This window comes from Schistocerca cancellata, chromosome 5 (genome assembly GCF_023864275.1).
Source record: "Schistocerca cancellata isolate TAMUIC-IGC-003103 chromosome 5, iqSchCanc2.1, whole genome shotgun sequence".
Lineage (NCBI taxonomy): Eukaryota > Metazoa > Arthropoda > Insecta > Orthoptera > Acrididae > Schistocerca > Schistocerca cancellata.
The window spans coordinates 701,080,504-701,101,225 of NC_064630.1; the positions used below are offsets into that span (position 1 = coordinate 701,080,504).

General features: G+C 39.9%; 1 protein-coding gene across 3 annotated transcripts in view; it reads right to left on the minus strand.

The window, feature by feature from the left end:
- The window catches only part of LOC126187331 (C-1-tetrahydrofolate synthase, cytoplasmic), a 167,606-nt gene that overhangs the window by 58,361 nt on the left and 88,523 nt on the right, over positions 1–20,722 (minus strand). For all 3 annotated transcript variants that reach the window (XM_049928352.1, XM_049928354.1, XM_049928353.1), the window contains exons 7-11: positions 12,871–12,982; positions 12,510–12,735; positions 12,232–12,405; positions 12,006–12,142; positions 1,381–1,595 (exon numbers count right to left, since the gene is read on the minus strand). In XM_049928352.1, coding sequence (XP_049784309.1) covers positions 1,381–1,595; positions 12,006–12,142; positions 12,232–12,405; positions 12,510–12,735; positions 12,871–12,982 — 864 coding nt within the window. The remainder of the gene's footprint in view (positions 1–1,380; positions 1,596–12,005; positions 12,143–12,231; positions 12,406–12,509; positions 12,736–12,870; positions 12,983–20,722) is intronic.

The following is a 20,722-nucleotide window of genomic DNA, read 5'->3' on the forward strand; positions in this document are numbered from 1 at the left end:
TCTTTCTTTTAACAACCAAGATGGCAAAATCAGAGAAATCTGATATTAGATAAAAGCACACTAAAAACATTTTTTTGCATGCGCTATCCACATATTAAATACAGGGAGACAATTATTGAACTATCTGAAATAAGCTCTCGATAACTTCTGAACAGTTTGCATTAGGACGTTCAAACTGCATGGTTAGCTGTGGGGCATGATGGGGATTAGTATGTGCATGCACGCATGGTTTATCGATGAAGCCCACTTTCATTTGGATGGGTTCGTCAATAAGCAAAATTGGCACGTTTGGAGGACTGAGAATCCACATTTTGTGATCGAGAAGTCTCTTTAGCCTCAATGGATGACTGTGTGGTGTGCAATGTCCAGTCACAGAATAATCGGTGAGATATTCCTTGATGGTATGCTGACTATCGAATGGTACGTGAAGGTTTTGGAAGATTATTGCATCCCTATTATCCAAAGTGACCATAATTTTGACAAGATGTGGTTCATGCAAGATGGAGCTCGACACATCAAAGCAGGAGTGTGTTCGATGTCGTGGAGGAACACTTTGGCGACCGCTTTCTGGCTCTGGGTTGCCCAGAGGCCACTGATCTCAATTGGCCGCAATATTCTCTGGATCTGAACACATGCAACTCCATTTTGTGGGACTATATTAAAGACAAGGTGTACAGCAATAACCCCAAAACTATTGCTGAGCTGAAAACAGCCATTCAGAAGGTCACTGTCATCATCAATGTTCCAACGCTTCAGCAAATCATGCAGAATTTCATTATTCATCTGCGCCACATCATCGTCAATGATGGATGGATGGATTCGTCAATAAGCAAATTTGGCACATTTGGAGGACTGAGAATCCACATTTTGTGATCGAGAAGTTTCTTTAGCCACAATGGATGACTGTGTGGTGTGCAATGTCCAGTCACAGAATAATCGGTGCGATATTCCTTGATGGTACACTGACTACCGAATGTTACGTGAAGGTTTTGGAAGATTATTTCATCCCCATTATCCAAAGTGACCATAATTTTGACAAAATGTGGTTCATGCAAGATGCGTATCGAACATGTCATAAGCTAAATCCAAATATCTGCAGTGACATTTACATGTTGAATAAAGTGTGTGCACATTGTAGCTTGTAACAAATTTACATTTTTTATTTATTTATTTATTTATTTAGTTCAATAATTGTCACCCTGGAAGATGGGTATGGAATTTATGTAGATTTTGCCACACAAAATCTAAACATGGTGTAAATATAGCGAATGGTGACAAGTGCTGCAAAGTATGTTGTATAAAAATTGATACTGAAAATAAAAACAGACACTTAGAAAGTAAGCTTTTTTTCTATGTGTATGCTGATTACTATAATTGTACCTGAATTTCTGAAAATGCACGTGATCCTTTAACTCGTGGAACCAGCCGAATGTACAAAGAGTCATCCTTCTGCGTTGCTTCATGAAACATTCTTGCATCCAATTGAGCTGCCAAAAGATTATTAGCTGCAGTGACAGCATGAATGTCACCTGTCAGATGGAGATTAAATTCTTCCATGGGAATAACTTGAGAATATCCACCACCTGCAGCACCACCTGAATAATATTTGAAAACTTAAGTCAGTGTGTTCCATGACACAAACCACACAGTAGTGTGATAAAAACATATTCCACAGCAGCCTTTTATCTATAATAGACAAGTTATTGGTAATTACATGGTAATAAATACTTATTAATGAATAAGTATCATTACAACCATAGGCCCCCCCACAAAAATTCATTGAAGTGGAGGCAAGTTTATAATGTTGCCATTTTGTAAATGAGTCATTCACTGAGTTTGAGAATGTGTCACACTCCAAGAATAAAATTTGACAGGATATACAGGGTGAGTCAGGAGGAAAGGTACGTGTTTTGACGGGTGATAGCATTACTGATTCTGAACAAAACAACTTGATGTGGACATATGCCTTATTCCGAATAGTTTCTGAGATAGAACACTTTTAATGTACATTTCTATGATTTTCTCTATTATTCATTGTCATTGTTTACAATGTACCACAGTAATATAGAGGAAGTTGAGACAAAAATTTTGATACAGGATGATTGTGGTCTATCAAGTCAGAAAACTATCTCAAACTGGCCTACAAAAAGTACCTAAGCTACAGCGTATGCACGTTGTGCAAGATTTTCAACATTCTTGCGATCTCTCTGTGCAAACTGTTAGTCCTAGACAAAAAATAAATAGGACCTTTTTCTGTAGCAAATTTAATTTAGTTTAATTGTGTACTGAGACATGTTTTCATTGGAGTGTGCGATTTTTGAGTTATTAATGAAAAACGTACGAAAGTGATATTAAACGTGTTCTATCTTGGAAACCATTCACAATAGGGCATATGCCCCTATGAAGTTTTTTGTTCAGAATCACTAATATTATCACGTCTCAAAGCATGTACCTTTCCTCCTGACTGACCCTGTATATACAAATTTCATTTTATCTCAAATCATTCATAATTATTCACTCAGTATATTTTTTGAAAGATAGATTACTTTTGACAAAAGAAAGGAAAACTTACTTCATTAGCATATGCAGAGTAGAGCTTTTTATATTATTACTATGAATATAGTACTACCTTTCTTATTTAATAGTCTGGTATTACATGTGTTATTAAATCCAGTACATCCAGTGAGTAGAGAAATAAAGCTTGAAAATATTCACTAAAGATATTTCCAATCATGTAACAATGATGTTAGGTTCACACAGAACATTTGAAATTTGGAACAGAAGAGTAACATTACCTGTCTGATTGAGGGAACTTTTCCAGATATCAACAAGAAGAACCATCGAAAATAACACTGATTAATAATCCTCTAAGTGGGGAAACATTATATAATTTTTTTTTAAGTTTATTCAACTTTGATGGCATCTATAATACTGCTTGATTTACCAAACTACTCATCTGATGATGTTAAGGAATTTATTGTGTTATTTTCATGTTATCTATTTTTCTAATGTTAATTGGAATAATCAAAGTTAAACAGAATGTGGTCTGAGAGCTAATTTTTGAAGGTTAATTTGATAAAGTGTAACCCATAGCTGGATTTGAACCTCCCAAAAGAACCTTCAAATTACGTGATAGAACTGACTGCTAACAAAAACGGCGAGACCGAAACAGTACCCAAGAAAGAGTAGGCCTATGCCTGAACCCATAAATAAAAAAGAGTGTCCACGTATAATGCACTTGAATATAAACGGTCTCAGTGCTGACTTTCCAACAAAAATCATAAACTTCATGACTTACAAATTATTCTTTCAGAATTTAAAAATATTAAAGTTATCTGTCTCAATGAACATTGGCTTACATGTGGTAATATTAAAATTCTTAATAAAATCGAAAATTTCGAATTAGCTAACAGTTTTTGTAGACGAGAGAAATCACGTGGAGGTTCTTGCATACTTACTCATTCTGACACGAAATATGAAGTAAGGAACAATTTTAATCATTTGAATGAAGAATGTATATTTGAAAGCTGTTGTATCGAGTTAAGAGACCTAAATGTCTTAGTAGTTTCTGTTTACAGAGTACCAGACAAAACTACAATTGAAGCTTTCCTGCTGAAATTTAAGTGCCTTCTTGAAAATCTTAAGAAAGAAAAAGGAAAAATATTATAATAGCTGCTAATTTCAATATTAATATCATAGCTGACAGCAATGATGTGCCAAATTCAATGACTTAATAAAAAACTTTGGCTTCAAAGCAAACTTCATGCAATCCATTAGAATAAATGCACAGTCAGTGATCTGTATTGATAATATTTTAACAAATGATGTGTTTGAAGATGTTAATAAATTTTGCTTAGATTTAGGAATCTCTGACCACTCTGCATTATTCATTGAACTACCAAAACTCTATAAAAAAATTTCATGTAACAAAAGCCACATGAAAAGGAACTTCAATGAAAAAAACCTAATTCCACTTAAAGCCAAACGTAACACGACGACTAGGAAGATTAAATGGATAACTCAGGGTATAAAAATTTCTAGTGCCAGAAAGAGGCAACTACATAATGAATTGAAATATAACAAAAACAGACATTTTGCTGTGTATGTGAAACATTATAAAGCCATATTCAAAAAAGCCTCCCCCCCCCATTGAACCATGGACCTTGCCATTGGTGGGGAGGCTTGCGTGCCTCAGCGATACAGATAGCCGTACCGTAGGTACAACCACAACGGAGGGGTATCTGTTGAGAGGCCAGACAAACGTGTGGTTCCTGGAAAGGGGCAGCAGCCTTTTCAGTAGTTGCAAGGGCAACAGTCTGGATGATTGACTGATCTGGCCTTGTAACAATAACCAAAATGGCCTTGCTGTGCTGGTACTGCGAACGGCTGAAAGCAAGGGGAAACTACAGCCGTAATTTTTCCCGAGAGCATGCAGCTTTACTGTATGATTAAATGATGATGGCGTCCTCTCGGGTAAAATATTCCAGAGGTAAAATAGTCCCCCATCTGGATCTCCGGACGGGGACTACAAAAGAGGATGTCGTTATCAGGAGAAAGAAAACTGGCGTTCTATGGATCGGAGCATGGAATGTCAGATCCCTTAATCGGGTAGGTAGGTTAGAAAATTTAAAAAGGGAAATGGATAGGTTAAAGTTAGATATAATGGGAATTAGTGAAGTTCGTTGGCAGGAGAAACAAGACTTCTGGTCAGGTGAATACAGGGTTATAAACACAAAGTCAAATAGGGGTAATGCAGGAGTAGCTTTAATAATAAATAGGAAAATAGGAATGCAGGTAAGCTACTACAAACAGCATAATGAATGCATTATTGTGGCCAAGATAGATACGAAGCCCACACCTACTATAGTAGTACAAGTTTATATGCCAACTAGCTCTGCAGATGACAAAGAAATTGAAGAAATGTATGATGAAATAAAAGAAATTATTTAGGTAGTGAAGGGAGATGAAAATTTAATAGTCATGGGTGACTGGAATTCGGTAGTAGGAAAAAGGGAGAGAAGGAAACGTAGTAGGTGAATATGGATTGGGGGTAAGAAATGAAAGAGGAAGCTGCCTGGTAGAATTTTGCACAGAGCACAACTTAATCATAGCTAACACTTGGTTCAAGAATCATAAAAGAAGGTTGTATACATGGAAGAAGCCTGGAGATACTGACAGATTTAAGATAGATTATATAATGGTAAGACAGAGATTTAGGAAGCAGGTTTTAAATTGTAAGACATTTCCAGGGGCAGATGTGGACCCTGACCACAATCTATTGGTTATGAACTGTAGATTAAAACTGAAGAAACTGCTAAAAGGTGGGAATATAAGGAGATGGGACTTGGATAAACTGACTAAACCAGAGGTTGTACAGAGTTTCAGCGAGAGCGTAAGGGAACAATTGACAGGAATGGGGGAAAGAAATACAGTAGAAGAAGAATGGGTAGCTTTGAGGGATGAAGTAGTGAAGGCAGCAGAGGATCAAGTAGGTAAAAAGACGAGGGCTAGTAGAAATCCTTGGGTAACAGAAGAAATATTGAATTTAATTGATGAAAGGAGAAAATATAAAAATGCAGTAAATGAAGCAGGCAAAATGGAATACAAACGTCTCAAAAATGAGATCAACAGGAAGTGCAAAACAGCTAAGCAGGGATGGCTAGAGGACAAATGTAAGGATGTAGAGGCTTATCTCACTAGGGGTAAGATAGATACTGCCTACAGGAAAGTTAAAGACCTTTGGAGATAAGAGAACCACTTGTATGAACATCAAGAGCCCATATGGAAACCCAGTTCTAACCAAAGAAGGGAAAGCAGAAAGGTGGATGGAGTATATAGAGGGTCTATACAAGGGCAATGTACTTGAGGACAATATTATGGAAATGGAAGAGGATGTAGATGAAGATGAAATGGGAGATACGATACTGCGTGAAGAGTTTGACAGAGCACTGAAAGACCTGAGTCGAAACAAGGCCCCCGGAGTAGACAACATTCCATTAGAACTACTGACGGCCTTGGGAGAGCCAGTCCTGACAAAACTCTACCATCTGGTGAGCAAGATGTATGAAACAGGCGAAATACCCTCAGACTTCAAGAAGAATATAATAATTCCAATCCCAAAGAAAGCAGGTGTTGACAGATGTGAAAATTACCGAACTATCAGTTTAATAAGCCACAGCTGCAAAATACTAACATGAATTCTTTACAGACAAATGGAAAAACTAGTAGAAGCCGACCTCGAGGAAGATCAGTTTGGATTCCGTAGAAATACTGGAACACGTGAGGCAATACTGACCTTATGACTTATCTTAGAAGAAAGATTAAGGAAAGGCAAACCTACGTTTCTCGCATTTGTAGACCTAGAGAAAGCTTTTGACAATGTTGACTGGAATACTCTCTTTCAAATTCTAAAGGTGGCAGGGGTAAAATATAGGGAGCGAAAGGCTATTTACAATTTGCACAGAAACCAGATGGCAGTTATAAGAGTCGAGGGACATGAAAGGGAAGCAGTGGTTGGGAAGGGAGTAAGACAGGGTTGTAGCCTCTCCCCGATGTTATTCAATCTGTATATTGAGCAAGCAGTAAAGGAAACAAAAGAAAAATTCGGCGTAGGTATTAAAATCCATGGAGAAGAAATAAAAACTTTGAGGTTCGCCGATGACATTGTAATTCTGTCAGCGATAGGAAAGGACTTGGAAGAGCAGTTGAACGGAATGGATGGTGTCTTGAAGGGAGGATATAAGATGAACATCAACAAAAGCAAATCGAGGATAATGGAATGTAGTCGAGTTAAGTCGGGTGATGTTGAGGGTATTAGATTAGGAAATGAGAAACTTAAAGTAGTAAAGGAGTTTTGCTATTTGGGGAGCAAAATAACTGATGATGGTCGAAGTACAGAAGATATAAAATGTAGACTGGCAATGGCAAGGAAAGCATTTCTGAAGAAGAGAAATTTGTTAACATCGAGTATAGGTTTAAGTGTCAGGAAGTCATTTCTGAAAGTATTTGTATGGAGTGTAGCCATGTATGGAAGTGAAACCTGGACGGTAAATAGTTTGGACAAGAAGAGAATAGAAGCTTTCGAAATGTGGTGCTACAGAAGAATGCTGAAGACTAGATGGGTAGATCACATAACTAATGAGGAGGTATTGAATAGGATTGGGGAGAAGAGAAGTTTGTGGCACAACTTGACCAGAAGAAGAGATTGGTTGGTAGGACATGTTCTGAGGCATCAAGGGATCACCAATTTAGTATTGGAGGGCAGCGTGGAGGGTAAAAATCGTAGAGGGAGACCAAGAGATGAATACACTAAGCAGATTCAGAAGGATGTAGGTTGCAGTAGGTACTGGGAGATGAAGAAGCTTGTACAGGATAGAGTAGCATGGAGAGCTGCATCAAACCAGTCTCAGGACTGAAGACCACAACAACAACAATTCAAAAAAGTTGTAAAGGCTGCAAAACAAATGGCAAACAATAAGTTTATTTTACAACATAATAGTAAGACAATCAAAGTTAGGTATTATTAAAGTCAGTAGTAATGAAATAACTAAGATTAAAGTAGATGATAATGTTGTTGTAAACCCAGCTCAAATATCAGAGTGTTTAAATGAATTCTTCATAAATGTAGCAAAGTCAGAAGTTGATGTAGCAGGATATCAGAGTAAAGTAAATCCCTTTGGACTTGACCAAGAAGCTGAGTATCTCACAGATTTTAAAAAAAGTCACAATAAAGGATGTGAAAAATGTTATATTGTCGTTAAAAAATAAAAATTCTGCTGGGTGGCATGGGACACCAAGTAAAGTGATAATAGCACCCCCACTAGCTAAAATAACCAACCAATCTTTTAAACAGGGGTGCTTTCCTGATGTGTTAAAATATGCCGAAGTGAGACCTCTGTTCAAGAAAGGGTCGAGGGAAGATATGGGAAACTATCGCCCTATTTCTATTCTCCCAATCCTGTCAAAAGTGTTAGAGAGAGTAGCTGCATATCAGATCAAAAATTTTATCGTAAAAAATGATATTATTGGAAGTAACCAATTTGGATTCCAACAAGGAAAAAACACACTGGATGCAGTAAATAACTTTATTGAGAAGATATGCAAATCATTGGATCAGAGGAGTAAAGTCGCAGGTATCTTCTGCGATATTTCAAAAGCAGTTGACTCGGTGAACCATGACTTGCTTATCTACAAATTAAACAAATATGGGATTAAGGACAAAGCTCTGAAATGGCTCACATCATACTTGCACAACAGAAAGCAAAGGGTAAATGTCACATCAAATGCAGTGAATTATTATTCTAAATGGAGTACAGCATCACGAGGTGAGCCTCAAGGCTCCATTTTGGGGCCAATCCTGTTCCTATTCTATGTACATGACTTGCCCATAAATATAAATTCCCCGTCAGTTCTGTTTGCGGATGACACTTCTGTTTTAATTGAAGATGATGCAGAAAAAATTCAGAGCTGCATTGTGAGCACAATGGGTACTCTAGAAAACTGGTTACAGTTAAATGGCTTGAAACTGAACATTGCAAAAACCAATATGGTACATTTCAAAATCAAATATTTGAAATGTGTGGATCTTAAAATACATCATCACAATCATCCTATGAAAGAAGTTAACACAGTCAAATTCCTAGGACTAAATGTGGACAACAACTTAAACTGGAGTACACATATTGAGTTCCTATCAAATAAACTAAGCAGCTTTGCATTTGCAATGCAAATACTAGCAAACTCTACTGACATGAGTACACGAAAAATAGCATATCATAGTTATTTTGAATCTGTCATTAGGTATGGTGTCATTTTTTGGGGAAATTCAAGTAGTGTATCTCGAATACTGAAACTGCAAAACAAAATTATAAGATACATGTGTAGTGCACAACAAACAGAATCTTGTCGCCCATTATTTCGGAACCTGCAAATCCTAACAGTTCCCTCCATATACATTTATGAAATTATAATCTTTGTACACAGCAGACAAAAATTATTTGAGGAAAATCATTTTAACCACACATAGAACAAAAGAAATAAAAATAATTTTATGTTACCCACACACCATTTGAAATTATATGCTCGAACTCCACAGTATATGGGGATGACAATATATAACAAGCTAATGGGCAAAAATATATTTAATATGAAGCCAGAGAGTCTAAAAATAAGGCTACAGCAGATTCTGTGGGATAAATGCTACTATTCAGTAGAAGAATTCATTGAGGATGACATGATAATTTGAGCTAGGGGTAATTAATTGTTAGTCTTTTATTGTATGTGTAACAAAATTGTATTATTATTATGATATTATTTGTTAAAATCAGTTGTTGTAATTAATTGTTAGTTTTTTATTGTATGTGTATTTTTATATTGTATTATTGTTATGGTACCATTTGTTAAAATCAGGTGTTGTATGTATATGGTAAAACTTTACCAAAATTTTGACGTGTCTCCTGTACCTGAATCAAATGATTTAGATTATGTACGTTATGAGACTAATAAACCACAATTCACTCTCAGAAACCTAGGACTGATCAAGGTGGTCCTTGTCTCCCAGTTTGACATATTATTGACCAGCCATGCCAAATGGACTGAAGAATTCGTAACTCTATAGCTGCATGTTGCTCTGTGTTGCACTGAATAGTGTATAATAATGGAGAGAAGATCTTTTTAATCTTCAAATTTCAAAATTTTCCCCATTCTCCAAGACAAATGACTGAGGTGTGCACTGAGGAGAGGGTGCTGCTTCTTTGTGGGAATGAGGGATTGATGTCAGCCATCACACTGCAGCCATGTTTACTTTATGCCTAAGATTGAGGATCGTTTTAATAAAACTCAACAAATGCCTTTTTTTTCGAAAAATTCTGATTTGTAATAAGAGTATCACTCAATGGCTCAATGAAAATATGACAAAACTGAATATTTGCCGTTGTAAAATGTGCTTGAATATAGAAAAGTTTCAGGAAACTCGACATATCATTTTTCAAGATTCCACAAAAGCCAACTAATATTTGTTTTTTATTGCATGGTTGAAACTTAAAACATAAAATTTAAAAGTTAAATTTAATAGCTTTTACACCCTCATATGTCTACTGTTTGGCAATCACATCACATTCTACAAGATAAAACAATAATTTGCTATGTGTTTGATGGACAATAATACATATTGTCCCACTTAATTACCTTTCATTTTCAGACACTGTTTTACTACTAGATTAGTAGCTGTAGTAGTACGCTCTTGTTAGATCATCATTAGTAAGATGTAAGAACACTCAAAATATTCTGAAACAATTCATGAGGTGAAAAGTGCAGGACAATGTAGGAGTCATCAACGTCAAAAGAGTGCGAACTGCACAATTGAACCAACAGAGGTAACTACATGCAAAGCAGAATGTTTGTGTTTCAATGATCTTATTTGTTTTAGAAATAGCCTACATATGAATAAATGGATGAATATGAATTAGATGGTTTCTTATAGTAGTCTTTTGCTGGCCAATAAATATGCACAAGCTGGAAGTAATTTTAATCAATGTTAGGCATCCCAAATAAGATTTAAATGAGTATATGATGATTTCTGGCTTGTGCTAAACTTTTGTGGGGCCAAAAAACTTGAAAACAATTCTTCTTACAAAAAATTTCAAAAATACCAGAATGAAAGAGCATAAAATTTTGCATAGAATGACCTCTTAAGAGTTATAATCAGCTCAGCCATATAGTCACAAACGATTGTCAAAGATTGGGAATTTTTACCAATTTGAAGTAATGTGTTACAAGCCACCAACAATACTATGAGTAACACAACTTTGTTTCTCTACCAGTTTTGGTCCATAAAACCATCATCACTGGAGGAAAAGCTGAACATCAGTGATTTACACTTACATATCGGTACAAAGCCAGTTAACCAGTAGACAAAGCAAGCTGTGTTGGTACAACTTATTATTTGCAATGTATCATTTCAAATACTTGATAGCTGTAGACTGTTGCTTCAAGAAAATTATTATACCAATTTGGTGGAAAAGTGAGTTATGATCATGTGCCAACACCCCTAACTCAAAAACAGCTAGTCCAAATGAAAAGTGTTATGCATGAATGTTGTAGAGCATCAAATGCTACAGTAAAAGAGCTCCCAAATTTTAAAATTCACTCACACCTTTTCAAAGATATAAATAAAAAAGTGAAAGTATTTGTAGTGCTAAAGAAGAAACAGGTCAACTAGACTGATGAGTCATGTTACATGCTGATGTTAATGTGTATGTTGGAACTCACTTGAGGTGACGCAGCATCCTTGCAACAGAGAACCATTCAAGGCAAGATCGTTCACCTCTGACATCCTGCAGGTAACCTGTCTTTTCTGATAAATACACCTCCAATTCATCCCCAAAATGCATCAGCATGCTTTTAGAAACAAACTACAGATATGACGGTGCTTGTATGGCCACGTCACCTGGCCTCAATCATACTGAACATCCTTGAGAAACCATGCAGTGAGATTCGTGCACCTAAAATCTAACTGCAACCAATTTCTTTGAGCTGCAGGTGGTAGTTTTAGTGGTTATCAAACAAAATCGCACCAAAAAAATTTCTGTCTCCCCTGACATGACACATTATGAGAGTGAAAGGGGCGAGACAAACTACAAAGTATGTGTGTCTGATTCAATTGCTCACTAGTGCACTGAACAATCCTAATTTCTTGTATGGCTTGCCAAATTACATCATTCAGTGTTTCTGTGGAACTTATATCTTTTGATAGAACCTAACAATAATGCAGCACAGGTAAAACATATTTTGTAAGTAATTTCCTCCCACCATGAACTGCAACTTTCTGGTATCTCACAATGAACAAACTCTACCAGTTTCTTAGCTCCAAGTTGCTCAACCCCTCATTTCATTTCACATCTCATCACAACTTTGCTCAAAGTTGTGTTACTACCTATGACTTATCCACAATTATTAAAAATTACACACAGTTACAAGACCAAGAAAGATGACAATTTTTTTCAAACCTTTAATTCCAAATGTTGGTCCCTGTGAAGGCTGCCGTACACAGGCAAAAGCATTTTTCTTTTTATGGCCAGAAAGAGCTTGGACAAGACCTATTGTCGTCGTACTCTTTCCTTCCCCAAGAGGAGTTGGAGTGATACTGGAAATAGAGTGAAACAGCAAATCTCAAAACCCTTTGTTAGTAATGTTAATCACAATATGACTTGTCTAAAAATAATCTGTAGTTACCCAGCAACCACAATGTATTTCCCATCTTTCTGATGCTGCAGACGTTTTAAAACATCTAGTGTTATTTTTGCCTTTTTGTGGCCATACTGCTCCACTTCTGATGGGTGCAGACCTATTTCTCTTGCTAGGTCGCTAATATCTTTTGGCTCCTGGGATCTTGCAACCTCTATGTCACTTTCACAAGAATACAGAATATAAGATCAATAATATTGTATAAATAACTGACTCAGTGAAAAGCTTAATGTATACTATGCCACACTACAACTTGTTTAACTTACCTTGGGACAGGTTTCTTTAATGTAAGAGGCAAAATACTTAGATTCCATTGGACATTTAGAATTTTGTTGGCAGCTTTCTGTGCAGAAAGGACAGTGTTTTTCATTAGCATTGCAACAGTCATTGGCCCGACACCTCCAGGAACTGGAGTTATGTATGAAGCCACTAGCTTAGCTTCCTCAAAAGCTACATCACCAACAAGTCTCTGATTGTTTTTCTTTGTGGGATCTGAATGATATGAGTCCAGTTATTAGGATAACATAAATATAACAATATTAATGCTACTTCTATTTTAGGCATATATCATTTCAGCATTTAAAAAAAAATGTAGACTAGGCTGTTCCACTCAGAGTATTCACTTACCTGGAATTGCATTTATACCACAATCAATGACAACAGCTCCTCGTTTAATCCAACTTCCTTTCACCATTTCAGCTCTACCAATAGCTACCACTAGAATATCAGCATTGGCAGTCTGAAATTAGAAAGTCTGGGAATAATTCTCAATACAGATATGTAGGGATCTCAGAAAGCAAGTTACACATGTCATCCGAAGATAAGACCATTGCATGGCAAGAATGGTGCTGTGTCCGAAGAGAATACACGTTCCGGGTTTCCTGTAGTATGGATAACTAGGGCATCACAGTGTGCAAGTGAAATGATGCAGAAACTGGAAATATACTCCAAGGTTGAAATATGTGTGACAGTGCAATTCTTGTGCGCAAAACATCTAAATTGCACATAGATTCACCATGAAATTCTGGTGGTATACGGGCCAAATGCAATGTCATGTATACATGCAGTGAAATGGCGCCAACAGTTTGACCAAGCCAGGACAGACATGAATTATGCTGATCAGGAAGGAAGGCCATAGACATCGACCACAAATGACAAAGGCCAGACAATCTTTATGGCAACCTGAAAAAACATGTGAAGGGAAAGAGATTTTCCAACAATGAGGACATTCAAAAAGCAGTTCTCGAATCATTTAGTGACCAAGGAACAAATTTCAGTTGTTGAGGATCTGAATGATTGGTGGAACATTTTGACTATTGATTACAAAGACCTGGTGATTATGTTGAAAAACAATGCCATGGATCTGTGGCACTCTGAGGAGTCATGCAGCATTCAATAAATGTTATTTGGCCTACCATAATAATGTGTAACTTACTTTTTGAAGTACCCTTATAATAAATTAATCTAATGTTATTTTAATTATGATTAAAGGCAGCTTCAAAAAGAAAGTCCTTTACAAATGTGTTACTCATGTTTTGTAGTTGTCTCCCCTGTCATATACAGTGAATCAATATAATCATGTGAATATAAGCATACCATTTGCAACTAAATATCGCAGCCACACATGACAGAAATATGAGAATTTTATGGGAAAATAATTTACTGACACGCCAGAATAAAAGGCAGTGATTCCCTGAATGAACCCACTGCAGAAAAAGATGTACCAGTTTTCGAAAGGTGATGGTGGCAAAGAGGTACAAACAAAGAATAAGAGTTTGAGCACAGATTTACAGCAATAAAAATCAAGCAACCTTCTCATTGAAAGTAAATCTAAGTTTTGGCGTATGCCATGTTTGTATACAGCACCCCTGCCCCTCCACCCCCCACCCCCGTCTCCTTAAATCGCCACCACTGCAGTGTTTTGCTGTTGGTTGCCTTCTTTGTTTGTTGTTGACATGTGATGGGGTCTCCTCTAGACCTCGTCCGGTGTATTGGTTGGTTGGTTGGTTGGTTTTGGGGTCTGGTGGGAGCTAAACATCGAGTTCATCAGTCCCCTTTTCCAGACAGACATACATGTAAAAGGCCTTTACAGTAAAAGCAAAACCTCTGCGCCCAGAGGGAGGGAACATCAAGGGGTACAGAGCTAAAATGAACACCGCAATAACACAAAATAGAGGACACTTAAAAGGAGCAGAGCAAGTGGTTGACTAGAGCAAAAGCAAGTGGTTGACTAGAGCAAAACAGACTACAGTGGTTGGTGGATCAGGTAAAAGGTCAACCACCCAACCACAAACGAAGAACCTCCAGCTGGAAAGCGTTGATAGAGGTACCAACACAACTTGTTATCAGAAAAGACACTATTTTGGTATCCACATCACAATTAAAGGTCGCTGGAGTGGGTGTAGCCTGAGAAATCAGGCGAGAGCACCCACACTAGAGTGAGAGATAAAACCCAGCTGCACGGATAAACCGTAAAACTGAGTCAGCTATAGAGGCATCGACACCTAGAATTAAAGAAAGTGCAGCTGGTAAATTAAAGGACTGCCGCAAGGGGGCTAAAAGGGGCAGTCCATCAGAAGATGGACCACTGTCAGCCCTGCATCACAGCGACACTTGGGCGGGTTCTCACGGCGAAGGAGATAGCTGTGAGTCAACTGCATATGTCCAATTCGGAGATAGCAGAGAACAACTGAGTCCCTACGCGTGCTCCTCAAGGATGAGTTCCATACGACCGTTGACGACTTTACCATGCGGAGCTTATTCGGTGTGTTCAAGACAGGCCATTCAGAGCTCCAGACATCGTGGACATTGCGATGTAGGGCTGACCGGAGGTCTCTTTCCACGAGACCAAGCTCCAGGGGTGGCGAAGTCGTGGCCTGCTTGGCCAACCGATCGACACATTCGTTTCCTGGAATGCCAATGTGGCCCGGGGTCCATACAAACGTCGCTGAACGACCACACTCGCAATCCACTCAGGGAGTCACTGCATATGACAAATGACTCCCCAGGGCAGGAGGAAAGGTGAGCAAGTGCACGATAAAGAGCAACCAGCTCCACAGTGAAAACACTGCTCCCACAAGGCAGGGAATGCTGCTCAACGTAGTCGCCATGGATGAAAGCAAACCCAGTGCATCCATCGACCACAGAACCATCGGTGTAGACTACAACTGCATCGCGAAGCGAGGCAAGAAGAGCCAGGAATTGTTGACGAAGACTGGCAGGTGGAATGGAGGACTTGGGGTCACCGGACAAATCCAAGCAAAGGCGCAAGCGAGGGAGGGACCAAGGAGGGGTAGAAGAAGAGGGCCGGAAGGATGGAGGAAGGGGAAAGGACTCAAGTGATGAGAGAAGGGAACGAACGCGGACCGCAATCAGTAGACTTGACCTAGGCCACCATTGTGGGGAGGGGAGTGCAGGAGATGGAAAAAGGAGCCTGCGGTTTGAGTGGTCGGGCGAGGCATGGACAGGCGACGTACGATGCAAGCAACTGTTGTCGGCAGAATCGTAGGGGAGGGATTCCAGCTTCTACAAGAAGGCTAGTCACCGGACTAGTGCGGAAGGCACCTGTCGCCAGTCTGACACCATAATGGAGAATTGGGTCGAGGATATGCAACGTTGAAGGTGCTGCTGAGTCTTACACCACGCTCCCGTAGTCGAGACGGGACTGGACTAAGGCCTTATAGAGCTGTAGGAGGGTTGTTCGTGCAGCCCCTCAAACGGTGTGGCTCAGGCGGCAAAGGATGTTGAGCTGCCACCAGCATCGTTGTTTAATCTCGCAAAGATGAGGTGTCCAAGTGAGCTGAACATCAAACAGCATGCCAAGAAAGCGATGCGTCTCCTCAATACGAAGGAGTTCATTGGCAAGGTAGAGCTCTGGATGGAGGTGGATCGTTCGACAACAACAGAAATGCATCACTCGGATCTTAGAGGCTGAGAACTGAAAACCAAGGTTGGATGCCCAAAAATGTGCCTTTGGATAGCTCCCTGTAGCTGCCGTTCAGCAACACTGATGCTTGGGGAACTGTAATAAAGACAAAAGTCATTGACATATAGAGAGGAACAGACTGATGAGCCCACCACAGCCGCAAGGCCATTAATCGCCACCGAAAAGAGGGGAACACTGAGAAACGAGCCCTGTGGGACACCGTTCTCCTGAATATGAGCAGAGCTAAAATAAGTGCCAACTCTAAACCGAAAGGAGTGATTGGAGAAAAATCTGAAGTGGACCCACTCGTGCAGTGTAGCAAGGATATGATGGCACCAGGTGGTATCGTACGCCTTCTGAAGATCAAAGAAAACAGCAACTAGATGTTCTCGCTAGGTAAAAGCTGTACGAATAGCCAACTCTAGCGAAACTAAATTGTCGATCGCTGAGCAGCCCTGACGGAAGCCCCCCTGTTGCTAGGCTCGGAGGCCCCGATCTTCGAGGAGCCACATAAGCCGCCGACTCACCATCCATTCCAGGAGTTTGCACATAATGTTGGTAAGGCTGATAGGGTGATAACTATCAACCACCAGCAGATCTGCACCAGGTTTCAGCACCAGGATGGTAACGTTATCCTGCCAATGAGTTGGGAAAATTCCCTCCGTCCAGGTTTCCTGTAGGGCCAGACAAGTGGCAGGGAAGCGGCACAAAAGCTGTTTCAACTCTGCAAGGTGGTGGAAAAAACCATTGAAGGATAATGGTATCCGACTGTGAAGACATGAAAGAACCTGGGGGGAGGGGGGGCAGGGGGGGGGGGAGGATAGGTTACGGCTTAGAAGCACTCGCTGCCACCGATTGCGAAGTAGCGTGATCAACTTCCATAGGAGCTGCGGATCGAGCAACATCTAGCTCCCGAGTGGACGCTAGATGCTCCAGATCGTCTTCAGGTGCAGTGGTGAACTCCTTTTCTGTCTTTATGTCCTTCTCCTTTTGCTTTTTCTTCTTTTTGGTAGGGTCCCGTTTGTCCCTCGGTTTATCAGGCTGGGTGGGCTTTTCTGACCCAGTCTCATGGACCGAGGAAGACCTGGAAGCCCTATGGCCCTCAGGTGGTAGGTTTTTCAGCACTGGCTGACATCTGGAGGGGCAGTAACCATGGAAGGGAGGGCACCAAGTGATCCCTTCCACGCAAAGGGAGCCAGAGGAGGTGGGCTCTTCTCCGACTCAGAGGTGGGGACTGAAGGCCCCAAAGAAGGAGGGGTTGTTACTCCCGATGTTGATAACAGGGGAGCAACGGAAGAGGGTGTTCTCCCAACTATGTGGGGGCAGGAATAGACAGCCGGGCTGGAGGGCCCACAAAAAGCGGCTGAGCTTGGGGGTCATCGCCAGGGGTGGCGACATCGAAGCTGCTGCAGCAAACGTTGATGAAATGCGCACAGGGTGAAGTCAGTCGTACTTGCATTTAGCCTCTGTGTAAGTGAGCCTGTCCAAGGTCTTATACTCCATAATCTTCCATTCTTTTTGATAAACTGCACAGTCTGACGAGCAAGATGAATGTTTTCGTCCACAGTGGACACAAATAGGGGGCGGCGAACACAGTACATTGGGGTGGGAGGCACGTCCACAATCCCGACAGGTAGGGTTGGCGTCACATCTCGATGACATATGACCAAACCTCCAGCACTTAAAGCAGCACATGGGAGGAGGGACGTAAGGTTCAATATCACATCGATATATCACCACCTTGATCTTCTCAGGCAGGGTGTCTCCCTTGAAACTCAAGATGAAGGTGCCGGTGGCACCCTAATCTTTAGGTCCCCTGAAGACACGTCGTGCAAAGTGTACACCACTCGTTGTCAGACTTCAACAACAGGTCACGATGAAAAATAAGGTCCTGAACCATACTGAGGCTCTTATGAGGCGTAATGGAGACTGCAACATCACCGAGCTTGTCACAAGCAAGCAATGCCCATGACAGTGCTGGGGATGCTGTCTGTATGAGGACTGCTCCAGACCTCATTTTAGACATGCTCTCAACAACTCCACACTTGTCCTCTAAATTTTCCACAAAAAACTGAAGCTTTGTGGTCAGAAATAAGTCCCCATCTGTTCGGCTGCAAACCAGAAATTGAGGAGAATACATCTCACCAGGTAATTTAGACCACCGTTCCTCCCCTGGTGTGGGCAGGGAAGGGAACAACTGGGGGTCATACTGTAAAGCACTGAACTTTCCTTTCTTAGAGACTCGTGCTTGCACACTATTCATATTTCTTTTCATGGTGGTCCCATGAGCAGCTAGGGAAAGTAATGTCCACCACCCAGACAGAGCCCTGCTTGCCTGGGTAAGCTTAATACAACCAGGGGGCGGCAGGTTCCCCAGAGGTCGCCCGCTAGCAACTGTTCTACCTCAACAGCCATGTGTGTCCTCGGCGCGCAGCACACCTTGAGATTGAGGTTTTTTTATAGAGGTTTATACCATCCTCGCAACCCAGGCAGTTAAGCCAAGATCCCCAGGCTCTGTACCGTACAATGTTCCACCGTCGCGCATTATGGTGGTTGTTGAAGCACGCTCAGAGCTTACGGTATTGAGGACTGGTGGCACTTCCCAGTCCCCAGCTCAGGGACCCTGGGGTCGTCAAGCCCGTACCCAGCAACTAAATGCTGAGCCCCCTGAGGGTGTCCGGTGTATTCCGTACCTGTTTTCTTAAGTATAACAAAAAATGTGTTCAAAGGAATATGTCAGTTTTAACGATCCTAAGTCTGATGGAATTGTTAGTCAATGGCTGCAGAAATATTTCAGTGATATATGAGATCAAGAGGTATTTTACAATAGGCAGTGATCACAGTTTTGCTTGTGGAAGTTCATTTGGAGGAATAACTTCAGAACAATTATGACAGGAATCTTCCTATTTCCCCAATAAAATACAAAATACTTAAAGTGTTAGTTAAAAGCAACGTGTTCTGACTGGTGATGTAGAAAAATGTAGATCACAACAATGGATGTCTATTTTGGATTACCTACAGAGGACAATTTTTAAGTGCAAATTTAAACCCTGGAATTTACTTTAAAGTGCAAATTTATTTGATATAGAGTTAAACAACTTTTCAGAATGTAAAATTCAGGTCTCTAACAGTACTTTTATGTGTACTATTTAAAAAAACACACAAAAGTATGTGATTTTGTGTTATAAAATGTAATATACTTCAAGCTCTATTTAGAAGTATTTAAACAACAATTACATAATTGTAAGATTAAATGTTATATAACTTACATTAAAAACTCCCAAAGATTTGTGCCTTAAGTCTGAGTTTAAACATAGAGGTTCCAGAAACCACACCTCCTACATTACAGGAAAGTCATTTCATGAGTCAAGGGTTAAACTACCTTTGTTGTTGTTGTTGTTGTTGTTGTTGTTATTGTGGTCTTCAGTCCTGAGACTGGTTTGATGCAGCTCTCCATGCTACTCTATCCTGTGCAAGCTGCTGCATCTCCCAGTACCTACTGCAACCTACATCCTTCTGAATCTGCTTGGTGTATTCATCTCTTGGTCTTCCTCTACGATTTTTACCCTCCACGCTACCCTCCAATACTAAATTGGTGATCCCTTGATGCCTCAAAACATGTCCTACCAACTGATCCCTTCTTCTAGTTAAGTTGTGCCACAAACTTCTCTCCTCCCCAATCCTATTCAATACCTCCTCATTAGTTATGTGATCTACTCATCTAATCTTCAGCATTTTTCTGTAGCACCACGTTTCGAAAGCTTCTATTCTCTTCTTGTCTAAACTATTTATCATCCTTGTTTCACTTCCATACATGGCTACACTCCATACAAATACTTTCAGAAACGACTTCCTGACACTTAAATCAATACTCGATGTTAACAAATTTCTCTTCTTCAAAAACGCTTTCCTTCCCATTGCCAGTCTACATTTTATATCCTCTCTGCTTCGACCATCATCAGTTATTTTGCTCCCCAAATAGCAAAACTCCTTTACTTCTTTAAGTGTCTCATTTCCTAATCTAATACCCTCAACATCACCTGACTTAACTCGAATACATTCCATTATCCTCGATTTGGTTTTGTTGATGTTCATCTTATATCATCCCTTCAAGACACCATCCATTCCATTCAACTGCTCTTCCAAGTCCTTTTCTGTCTCTGACAGAATTACAATGTCATCGGCGAACCTCAAAGTTTTTATTTCTTCTCCATGGATTTTAATACCTACGCCGAACTTTTCTTTTGTTTCCTTCACTGCTTGCTCAATATACAGATTGAATAACATCGGGGAGAGGCTACAACCCTGTCTCACTCCCTTTCCAACCACTGCTTCCCTTTCATGCCCCTCAACTCTTATAACTGCCATTTGGTTTCTATATAAATTGTAAATAGCCTTTCGCTCCCTATATTTTACCCCTGCCACCTGCAGAATTTGGAAGAGAGTATTCCAGTCAACATTGTCAAAAGCTTCCTCTAAGTCTACAAATGCTAGAAACGTAGGTTTGCCTTTCCTTAATTTATTTTCTAAGATAAGTCGTAGGGTACGTATTGC